The sequence below is a fragment of the Ursus americanus genome, chromosome 25 (genome assembly GCF_024610735.1).
Source record: "Ursus americanus isolate L20-20 chromosome 25, mUrsAme1.1.p, whole genome shotgun sequence".
In the NCBI taxonomy this organism is placed as follows: Eukaryota; Metazoa; Chordata; class Mammalia; order Carnivora; family Ursidae; genus Ursus; species Ursus americanus.
This window is the reverse complement of record NC_142151.1, coordinates 4,653,277-4,664,745: the sequence shown is the minus strand read 5'-3', so window position 1 is coordinate 4,664,745 and position 11,469 is coordinate 4,653,277. Positions and strand designations below refer to the sequence as shown.

At 36.4% G+C, this 11,469-nt stretch overlaps 1 protein-coding gene across 1 annotated transcript in view; it reads right to left on the bottom strand.

Moving 5' to 3' along the window:
* Positions 1–679: 679 nt before the first annotated feature.
* Positions 680–11,469, bottom strand: part of KDM5A (lysine demethylase 5A) — a 96,083-nt gene continuing 85,293 nt past the window's right edge. Inside the window, exon 28 of the mRNA XM_045774505.2 lies at positions 680–5,217. Within this exon, the coding sequence (XP_045630461.2) occupies positions 5,011–5,217 (207 nt within the window). The 3' untranslated portion in view covers positions 680–5,010. The remainder of the gene's footprint in view (positions 5,218–11,469) is intronic.

Here is an 11,469-nt window from a genome sequence, read left to right as displayed (position 1 = left end):
TGGCAATGAGTAAAAAATGCTATCTCTGGGGGCGCCTGGGCAGCGCAGTCGTTAAGCGTCTGCCTTCGGCTCAGGGCGTGATCCCGGTGTTCCAGGATCGAGCCCCGCATCGGGCTCCTCCGCTGGGAGCCTGCTTCTTCCTCTCCCACTCCCCCTGCTTGTGTTCCCTCTCTCGCTGGCTGTCTCTCTGTCAAATAAATAAGATCTTTAAAAAATAAAATGCTATCTCTGAAGTAAGGTGCAGTTTGAACTAGTTTAGAGCATTAGGAGGCCAAAATAAAGTATTTCCTCGTTTTCCCTGCTATTACTGGTTTGCTGCAAGGAACAAATTGCTCAAGAATCAAAGGTGGGGAAATGTCTGTTGGTCATCGCTGGATTCTTGATGAAAAGAGAGGACAGGTGAAACCTTCGGGAATCACTTCTGCCACTTCACACTTTCTGAAAACACTATTCTCAGGAATAGGCTAAACATACCACTGATCAAATTATTTGAGGCCAGTATTTTATTTTATAGAGAGCAATTGCAATATTAGAAACTGCTTTGGCACAGGTTAAAAGTGGCTCTCATATACTTGCCAGTTTCCCCAGGATCATCAATACTCATTACCAAAATTGACCTTTACTTGGTTACCATTTAGAGTTGCCACCAATGTAAATGACAGAGTGGGGGGAACCTGAGCACACACACAAAACTTTTTTTATTTTTCAGATGTAATGCAAATAACCATATCTAATATTCTTTCAGAAAACAAAAGAAATGGAAAACATGCTCAAAAAACAAGAAAATCAAGTTATACTTTTCATAAGGCACCACCAAATACCCTGGTAAATTAGAGTCCATATTATATTTAAGTGTCTCACTAACAGGTAAATAAATATGTAAGAGAATAATCAATAGAGGGTCTTGAGGTTTACAAAAGACATTCCTGTTCAGACATCTTGGAGTATTGCAAAGGTAAGAGTAAAAGCAGGCTACGTCTGACCCCGGCACCTCCTCTCCCAGTGCACGTCGTTCGTTGCACAGCGGTGACTGGATATGATCCAGGCCAAGAGAAGACCGCAATTCCAAAATATACTCACACCCCGTTCTTTCCTTCTGTTGTGAATATCACTTGGCACATCCATATCCAAAGAAGTAATGATACGCTTTAATTTAAAAAGGGGGGGGCAGTTCAAAAGGTAAAAGACAAATCCGTTGCCTGCTTTTTAAAATTTATACTTAATAGACCTAATGCAAAAGCAACTTTCTACACACATATGAAGCTAGTTCCATATGTAAACCTTTATTGAACCTGGTTATATGTGGGACTTTAACAGCTTAATTCTTCCACAATTTACAATTTTAAAATCCCACTCCAAATTGTCACTTTCTCCTTTAAAAAGTAGATAGTCCCACCATTTGAAAGAAAGCATTTCTCAATTTCTCCTTTCATCCTCCTATTTTTAAGTACTGGCTGATACTCACACAAACGTACTACAGAATTAAAATATTGACAAGCAGGGAATTTCTTTTACGTGCACTGAACTGCATCCAGAATCTTAAAATTAAGAAAAACAAATAAACTGACATGTTTTGGACACCAAAGACAAAAGCAGAGAAGAACAGAAGTGAAGCACAGGTAAAATTATTCTCACAGGTCTGCTAGCCTTTGCTCAGAATTTGATTATTAAATAAGTACATGGTAGGCAACCACAGATTTAATGCTTGTCTTTTCAATTATTCCAAGTATGACATACAGTAATTTGTAATTTTACTGAGGCACAAATTTGAATCATGCAGTGCAAAGGTGGTTTGCAGCAACTCAGGAAGGGAGCCTTAGCATCTAAATCTCAACATGGCTTTGTTGCAATAACTATCAGTAAGTAAAATAAACATTTGTGGGAAGAAAATGTCCCCTCTTCTGCCAACAAGCAAGCAAACTACTAATGCTACAGCTGTACACTTGGGGGTTTGCATAGTTCCAATGACCTACGCCCTTTGAGAATATTAAAGACCTGCATAGCATTTTTTCGTTTTTCTTTCTGTAACCTTCCCCAACATAGTTATAATGAAGGTAGTAAGAAATACCTTTGATAGAATTAACATAGAAGTTAAAATACCAATGGTGAAAAATTTGCAACTTTGGAGAGAAGGGTAAAGGAACATTTTAAATTGGGTCTTACTATGAAATGTTACAACACAGAAGAACAGAGTAAGTTGTAAGTAATTTCCTCTAACTGAAAACAATGTTTTATATTACATTAGGACACCAGCATGTCTTAAAATAGATTCATTAATTCCAAAATTAGAGACTTGTGTATGTTCATTTTTCTTCCTCTCGCTCTCCCTTTTTTAATTTTTTTAAACTAATTTCTCTTATCTGTTCTTCTCAGCCTTGGTCTAAATCTATGGTCAAGTTAGACCAAATCCTCTGTGACTTTCAAATAAATACAGAAAAGCTCACAGTATCAACTAAGTGATATATTTACGTTTCAAAATACCAGAAGGTAAACAGGGACTACTCATGGCTGCAGACTGCCCTGCATCTCTCTCTCACGTCTCTAGTAGGTAAACACCATAGTAAGGACATCATTATTCCCTAAGCAGCCACCTATATCCATCCACCATACTCCAGGACGCAGAACACTTTAGCCACTTTCTCAGCATCTCCATGCCTTTCCACTGATGGCTGAGTAAAGTTAACAGGTGACTAGGAAGAATAATTAAATATTTTAAAATGTATTCCACCCAGGCAGCCATCACTTAAAATTGCATTCAATTTTACTCACAAGTATTTGAAGATCTTTACAGAGAAGATGAAAAGGCAAAAAAATATTGTGCTTTCTTTTATAACATCAACCAGATGAAATTTTTAAGTAATGTCTTTATATAGATTGGCAAAATGAAAACTTACGAAATTGGTTAACAGTTACCTTGCAACATCCACTGAAATCTTAAATTATATACACACTTAAGATGAGATCATGCACAGTGATGCTTAAGAACCTCTTAACAGGTCAAAACACTAGAAATGTTATATAATATTAAGGGAAGAATGACTAAAAATTAGGTAGTATGAACCATAGAGAATGCATTTACAGAAACTGGGTTTTACAGGAAAGCTTTTGCTTTTTGTAGTAAGATGCCTTTTGAGTTAAATCTCATACCCACTCAAACTGTAACTGGACAGTACATTTCACTTCTAGTTACTAGAAGACATTTCTTTAAAAGAGATTGGGGCCAAGAGGAAAAAGCTGTTCTCTAGGCCCATCCTGCTCCTCCCTTTTAAAAAGAAAACTGATGAATTAAGTCAAACCACAGATTTTTAACCAAAACAAAGGGACACAGGATAGTGTAGACCAAACACTACTTTTAGGGTTTTTTTGGTTGTTTTTTTGTTTTGTTTTGTTCTTTAAAAAAAAAAAAAAGAGTCCCCTTCTAATAAACGTTTCCATACAGCTTACCTAACATCTTAACAAGAACAGAGAACACAACAGGAGGAAAGAGGACACAGCACCATAGTTTCAAACAGTCACATACAAAAACAAAACAAAACAGCCACCACAGAAATAGTAAGACCAAGTTTCCCAACAGATAGGGACAAGTTCCAACACACAAAGGAAATGTAATTATCTATTTGAACAAAAACAACATGGAAAATCTGGTCAGGCTAGGATGGAGAAGGAAGTGCTAACTCCTTGTACTACAAGGAAGGAATGGGGTTTCTTTATTAAAAAGCAAAAAAGAGAAAGCAAGCCCCCAAATGGATTTTTGATGCTGAAACTCTGTCATATGCTGCTGGTAACAGTAAATATATATATTTATATATTCATATATGTATATTAAAAAAGGAAAAATAATCTATTTATAGAACAGTCAGTAGTCAGAGACATTTAGAAAAAAGTAAAAACAAGTCCTTTTTTCTTTTTTTAAAAATGGATTTACTAAAACAACTTTATCACCCAGAGGTGCTACAACCCCCCATTCTCTGATGAAGCCATGGTGTCATTCAACAGCATCTGCTGTGGGCCACAATCAGAAATTGCCAGTGTTGGAAACAGCAGACATTGGGGTCAGGGCTGCAAGGCAAAAAGCTGTTATTTGCTGGTCTTGCTCATGGCCATGCCTGAAGCCTGGTGGTATCTGGTATACTTGTGAATGAAGGTTTCCCCAAAAAGCATGCATCACTGTGTCTCAATAAAACATTCTGACTTGTCTTCTCTTCTTTTGCAGGAGCCTGGATCCATGTATCTGCTTGTCTCTAAAATGCAGACCCAAGACAGCAAGACTTCTTAAAGCCAAAAAAAAAAAAAAAAAAAAAGGCTCCTTGACTTGAAGTAAGAAAGGCTCTTCTTCCCAGAATCCAATCTAGTCAGACTTCTGAACTAGAGGACATACTCCTCTCCTTAGGAAGATAAGGTGATCTGCCTCTCACTTGGGGTTTTCTTCTTGGTACAAACACACACAAGTAGCTGGGATCTAGACTCTGGCTACTATCCCATGACTAACAGGCGTAACTTTGGCCCTGCTGCTCCCGTTGTTGTATCGGTAGGGCATTATATGCCAGGTAACAGTAGGAGGAGAGCGGTATTCTCACTCCTCTCCAACTGTCCTAAGGAGAGCCAAGTCATCAGCACCTCCAGATGGTGCTGCCCCTAGGCTGTACACCACTAACTAATATCAACTGGCCATAAGCCACATCCTACACGCCTTGCTAGCATACCAATGCATTAATGCCAACCAGCAATCTAGAGCTCAATCACATGTCTGGCCGTAAAGTAACAAACCATACTCAGAGGAGACATAAATTGAAATATTGGCTGCTATACCAAAGACACCCTCTGCATAGATGTGTTGAAGAGAATGTAGGTCACACAGTCCATGCAAAGAGGAAGTCAGCTAAGAGGACTTTCTCTCAAGGCCATTCGTCTTTGGAAGCAACATTCTGAGTGGATCTAAACCACTCTATTTGATGACTAGGTCTCAACGTGGTCCATTTCTCCCCATGTCCCACACTAACCCACCAACTGCTAACTGGTCTCCTTAAGATCCTCCATTGGTAGTTTGTAGCTCATTATGAAGGAAGGAGGCGGTGCTTGACCTGGGCTATCTGGCCCTTGCTTCTTTGCACAGTTTATACAGATGTAATCTTCATTTTCAGCCATTTCTGGAGATACACCCACACAAACTTGATGAAACCACTCATCACAGCCACCATCACATTGTACCCAGTCTACCTGTAGGAGACAAGATTGGGGAATGTTTAGGTTACATAAACATTAAGCCTAGGAAAAAAAAAACAAACCAAAGAGACTTCTTGGCTTAAATGATAGCAAATAACTGGGATGTCCAGAGATAGACAATGACTTCTTACGGGGCTACTTTTTAAAGACAGAAATTGGGAAGTTAATATCCCCAAATTCTATTTTTACCATAATATATCCACAAAATTGGGCCTCTTAGGTACTCCATTACCTCATAATTACCCAGGGCTCCTTTTGAGGCAGAAACATGTTTGAGAAAAACTTGACAAAAAAGGAACTTCTAATAGAGCAGCCAAGTAGTTTTAGCTAATATTAACAATTTCTAGGCTCTAAGACAATGCAATTATCGATCAAAAAAGGAAGAGTACAACAATGTGAAGGCAATCCTGTGTATTAGCTTTATTTCAAAGAGATAAGCCAAAGTACTAAGAGCATTAAATACCTTTTTAGAAAAGCAGTCACATAGGCCACTTTTAAAACTAATATTTTTTATTCTTCTCTTCTTCCGTTACAAATACAACTCCCTATAAAAAGTTAGCAAATATCAGAGGTCAAATCTTACAAATTAACCAATTAAAACAGTCAAAGTCACAGGTCAATAGATCACTCTGGGGTTTCAAACTGAAGTCTGTATAACTGACAGGTCAGTGGCAGATACTAGGCAAACTTTGACCCTCCAGAGAATACTGTGATTATAGGAGGCTAGAAAGTGACTGTAGTTTGGTGACTTTCAGCCTTGCTTGGGCCTAGAGTTAACAATAAGGTGATTTGGAGCTTTTGTATTTGCAGGGTGACTGTGGTAGTTTTTATAGCTGATGCCATGGCAGACGAGAACCCTTAAGATTAAAAGAGCTACTCTTCCTCTCCCCGGTACAAAGTGGATCATCTCACTGGCAACTTACAAAGCCACTTACAACACTGACTCCGCCAGTTTTCAGAGCCAAGAGCCATGAAAGGATCAAATAGGTACCTCAGTGCAGATTAGGAGAAAGAACAGAGGAAGGAGCTTTTGGCTAGGTAAATGAGTTTCAGGGAAAGGGAGCAGTTTCCAAAATTAGTTTCCAAATACTATAGGAATTATCAAAATGATGATATTCATGTCAGTGGTTTTATGGTTGTGATACAGTGTGGGAAAAATCATTTGTCAAAATCATCTTTCTGCTCCCACTGCTCCTATTCTAGAGTTCTAGAACTGAAGAGATAATGTGCAAAATGAAGACTACTGAATTCAGTCACAAGTTCTAAGTTCTGATATGTATCATTTGAGGCCAGTAATTTAATCTCATTAAGGCTCAATTTCTTCATCTGTAAAATGGAGATAACATCTTGTTTACAGGATTATTTAGAGGAACTCATGAAATAATGTATGGCAAAACAGCTAGTTCACTGCCTAGGATACTGGAGGCATTTTTTAAGATCAGTTTCATGGCTCTACTCATTATCCTACCTTACACAAAAATCATTTTGCACCTTGAAACAATGGCCTGCAGCAGTGTTTCTCAAAATGTGTAAACCACTTACACAGAATTACCTGTTGGGTTTGTTAAAAGTGTAGCTGAGACCCATCCCAAACCTACAGCCTCAGAATATCTTGGGGCTACAAACCAGAAGCCTACATTTTCAGTGAGATTCTAGGCAATTCTTATATATTCTAAATCTGATCATCCCTGACACTGTGTGATACTGCTTGCTAGTAAATTCAGAGCAATTCAACAATTCGTTCCTAAAACAAGTTCTGTTTTTGTTCTGTAATTGTTTATGTAATATTTAGCTCCTGCGTTCTGTGTAGTAAAGAATATTGATCAAAATGTTCCTATTGCAGCAAACTAGTACATGAAAGACAGACAGGGGAGATAAATGACTTCTGGGCAACAAACTAAAAATATAGGTACTGCAGCTATGAAGATTTACAAAGTGCCAATCTGATGGTAAGCGCTTGGGCTATTTGGAGCTGGTGAAGAGAACTGGGAAGATGATCTCTTTCTTTGAGCTGCCCAAATTTGAGATATTACCCTCTTTATGATGCCACCCTGGTTTGAACCAAGAGACAATTCTACTCCTACCTCCAACCCTCTTAATCCAGCCCAGTCCTCAGTCATGCTAATCCACAGGTTAAGAAAGTTCCTAATTTATTAGTATTTGCTGCCCAGAAAAGTAGTTTCATGTTTCTTAAAATCTAATTTTGCACTACACTCACTGGCCTCCAGGTTTCCTCAAATTACATCAATCAATCTCTCTCAAGTAAGGAAGACATGTTCTCTTTTGTGATTTTGGCTAGAGGTCCATTCCTAGGCCTAGCTCTCCCACCATTCCAAAAAAGTATAAACTTCTCTTGAGATATTCATCAGTATGCAGATTCTATCCCAGCCTACAGATTATATAACAATTCACCCCAATAATCTAGCAGGGGGAAAAAAAACAGTCCTTCCCTTACTAGTATCTTTTTACCACATTTACGTACTAACAATCCAGCTCAACTGCTGCTTTTGTTTGAAAAGGCCACTGGATCATAAAGCAAACTGAAGTTTGCAATGTCAACTGAAACCACTGATGATTCTGACAAAGGGGCAACAGACTATATTAGTGCCTGAAGACTCGAGAACACAGAATGTGGTTAACTGCATATTAAGTTCTAATAGTCACTCCCCCTTTCATTATTTTCAAGAGATCTACTTATCAAATCACAAAAACAATTATTAAAAAACCTCACAGGTATGAGCTGTTCAAATATCAATGGATAAGAGATTCAGAAGTATAGTACAAATAAGTTACCAATTAGATTTGGGGAAATTTTGAAAGAGAAATATGTTAAATACAAGAAATAATGTTAATTTGGTATTTCATGTTTTGCTATATGGTTTCATATTTACACTTAAAAATATCTGGCATAGTTCATCTTGTTCACTTCACAGAGCATATTACTGCACTAGGGAAAAAAAGAAAGCCTGGAGATTTAGTGATATTCTTAGCTTAGTTCCCCCCCTGAGCTTTTGTTATTTTGGCATTCAACCTCTACTGCACCAAGGTTCCTTGCAAAAACCAGATATGAAAAATTAAAACAATTTACACAATGAAGTACGATATAACAATGTTCAGAATCCTTATGTGTATTTTTTTGATGCTCTCAACATTAAGTGACCAATCTTCCTAGCCAGTCCAAGATTGGTATTTCCCAAGACACAGGAATTTCAGTGCTAAAATTAGGAAAGTCCAGGCAAATCGGAACAGTTGGTTAGCCTATCTCCACATCACCATAATTTGTGTGTGTGTGTTACACACTCATTCAGGGTAATCCAACCTTTGATTATCTGTGCTTTTAAAAAGAGATATGAACTAATAACACAAATACTGTGGCCAAGACATCACCATGAAAATCTTTTAAAATTAGAATGACTAACAATAGAAGTGAGAGATATTGGTTTATAAACTTAATCTCTATTTACCATCCCAAACTTCTTATGTAAATAGTAATGGGTAAGGAAAAGGCCCACAGGAAGAGGGTAAAGAAAAGGTGGGAAAAAGTCTATTTTCCTAAATAAGATGATTAGGTATTTATTCCAATACAGAAAAAAATTTTACTTAAATGTTAGCTTGAAAGAATTTGCTCCTTCAAGTTAACTTGTTTGACTCTTGGTAACAGTAAGATTGAAAGGGGCAGACCTCAGGGAGAAAAAGATTCTGAACCTTAAAACTCATTTTTTTGAAAATAGTTCTTATTATTTTTTCTTCATTATTGTTTTTTAAATTAATTTCACCTTGAAGTTAATTTGATAATGATGGAAGAGACAGTTTTGTTTTTTTTTAAACCCTTTATGACACTATTCTGATAATATTTTTCTTTCCTCTTTCTAAAACATCTTGAAACTGAGCCTCGGTATGTTTATGTAGCCCTTCAAAGTTTTCTCAATCTGCATGTTTTGGGGAAAAAGTAATAGTAATTACTGGTTAGAAAAATGGTAAATGTATATTTACCTAAATATGAATGAACCCTAGAAGTTATTTTTTGCTGCATGAGCAAAAAATATTATATTTAAACATAATAAAGTCTATATTTAAAGAACATAGACTTCTCTAAAACATTCTTTTATCATCATTTTGTTCTGAAGACGTGTGTCATGCATCAATTGGTTTTCTTAGAGAAATACTATACTTCAAATTGAGAAAGTTGTAAAATCCTTTTACAAAAGCAGTTAAAGAAATATACCTTTTATTTAGTAAAATTAGTGCTGAAAACAAACTTGGAGAACCATTAAATATTGTGAAACAGCAATGATGGGCAAAATGTTTACAATCTGGAATAATTTGTTTAAAATTAAATACATCACAGAAATACAACATTTACTAAGTTTCTTTTATGTAGGATGATGACAGGTTAAGGCATACTTTACTCACTTTTGTATGTGTTTTAACAGTTTGAAACATTTTCTCTGAATGTTCAGCTAAGTCTCCCTTTGTTCTATTAAAACAACTTTGCAAGTTTTAAAAAAATACTTTTAATGTTAGGAGCAAATCTTACGGCTCACTTAAAAATAACCATCACATTTTAACACTGAATTTTGTTAGCAAGTGCTTCCATATAGACTATCTCCTCTTATTCTCATAACCCCAGAGTAGGCAGGGCATGTGTTAATTTAACAATTTTATAGCAGATGAGAAAAAAAAACTGCCTGTAGTGTTTATATGCTCCAGGAAGATAACAGATGACCTGACCGATATTTAAAACGCTGAGTAGAGGAGAGGAGAAAGATAACTAAGTGAAAAAGTGAAAAAAGAAAAAGCAAAAGGTTCATGATGGATATAAACATTGTAGAAAGAATGACAGGAAAGCCTGAAAAAGAAATACCACTTCTTGCTGCCAGTCTGAAACCACCATAAAATCAGTTAAAAGAGAAACAAAGGGAGAAAGTTTTGCCAACACTAAGTTGCCAATATTTCAGTACCCAAAGAGAAACAGTTAACCTTTCATCAGCCTCTTTAATGAACAAATTATGATGAGAATAAATTCAAAATGAAAGAAACACACACACACATATAATGTAGCTACTAAAATACTTTAAAATGTTTATAAAATAGAAACATAGTTATGTAATCAATAAAGATACAAAAGTGAGTAGATAGTATGGCATGATATAAAATCAACTATATGGAAAAGGACTAGAAGGAAACACACTAAAATACGTATAGGTATTATCCTTGGAAGGTTAGACTATGGGGATACGTGTCTTACCAAAATATATTCATTTTTCAAAAATGAGTGGAAAACATTAAATAAGTATAATTTAAATATAAGTGTCATTTAGTTTTGGAATGTGTTTTTGTGCTTACATCTTAATTATCCATGGAGTGGGGATATTAGTGGAGAAAACCTGGTCTGGGAGCCAGGAAACCATGGTTTTACTTTTGGCTTTGCACGACTTAGCACTGTGACTTTGGTCACATCATTTATCTTCACTGAGTCCTGGTTTCATCATTTGTAAAATGAAGAGCCTGGACAAGGTGACTTCTTCAAGCTCTAACAAGTATTTGACTGAGGAGGGAAGTAAGGGAATAATGATGCAGTTATATTTATTCTGTTCATATATTCAAATTGAGGAGGTATTAAAATTTTAAATATCAAGTGGTATAGTGAGAATAAAATTAAAACTATGAATTTACTAATAATCTTGATGGGAACCATAACAGATGTCTCCAGTCACTGAATGAACTGGTATTTTTCATAAAGTCTATCCATCTGTTTCAGAAGTTCATAACATCAGTATTACCTAAAGAATGGCCATCATGTAATTACTATACTTAAAGTTAGGGCTGAAACTTTTAAAATAATATCTTTAAAGGTCTTAATTATTTTTTGCAAGTTATTTGATAAAAATCTTATTCCGTTTAGAAGAGTGCACATAGGCCTGAGTGTGGGTAAGACACAGACCAAAAGGGAAGATTTAACCCCTTAGTTTTAGGTCTTGAGAACAAAAATCATAATGCAATTTGCCAGAGCTCTTAAAATACTGGCTCAGAACATTTTGAGGCCACTGTGACTAACTGACAAGGTATTTAGTTCTCTGAGTCACCCTACAGAGAAGGCAAAAGGACTAAAAAGAACTACACTGAAGCCAGCTATGCCAACCGCATGTGAAATGCACGTCTACCCAAGGTTATCACATAGCTTCTCTCTGCTCTGGTCTCATTACGTTCACCAAGTACATGATTTTTAAAGCACAACATTTCTTC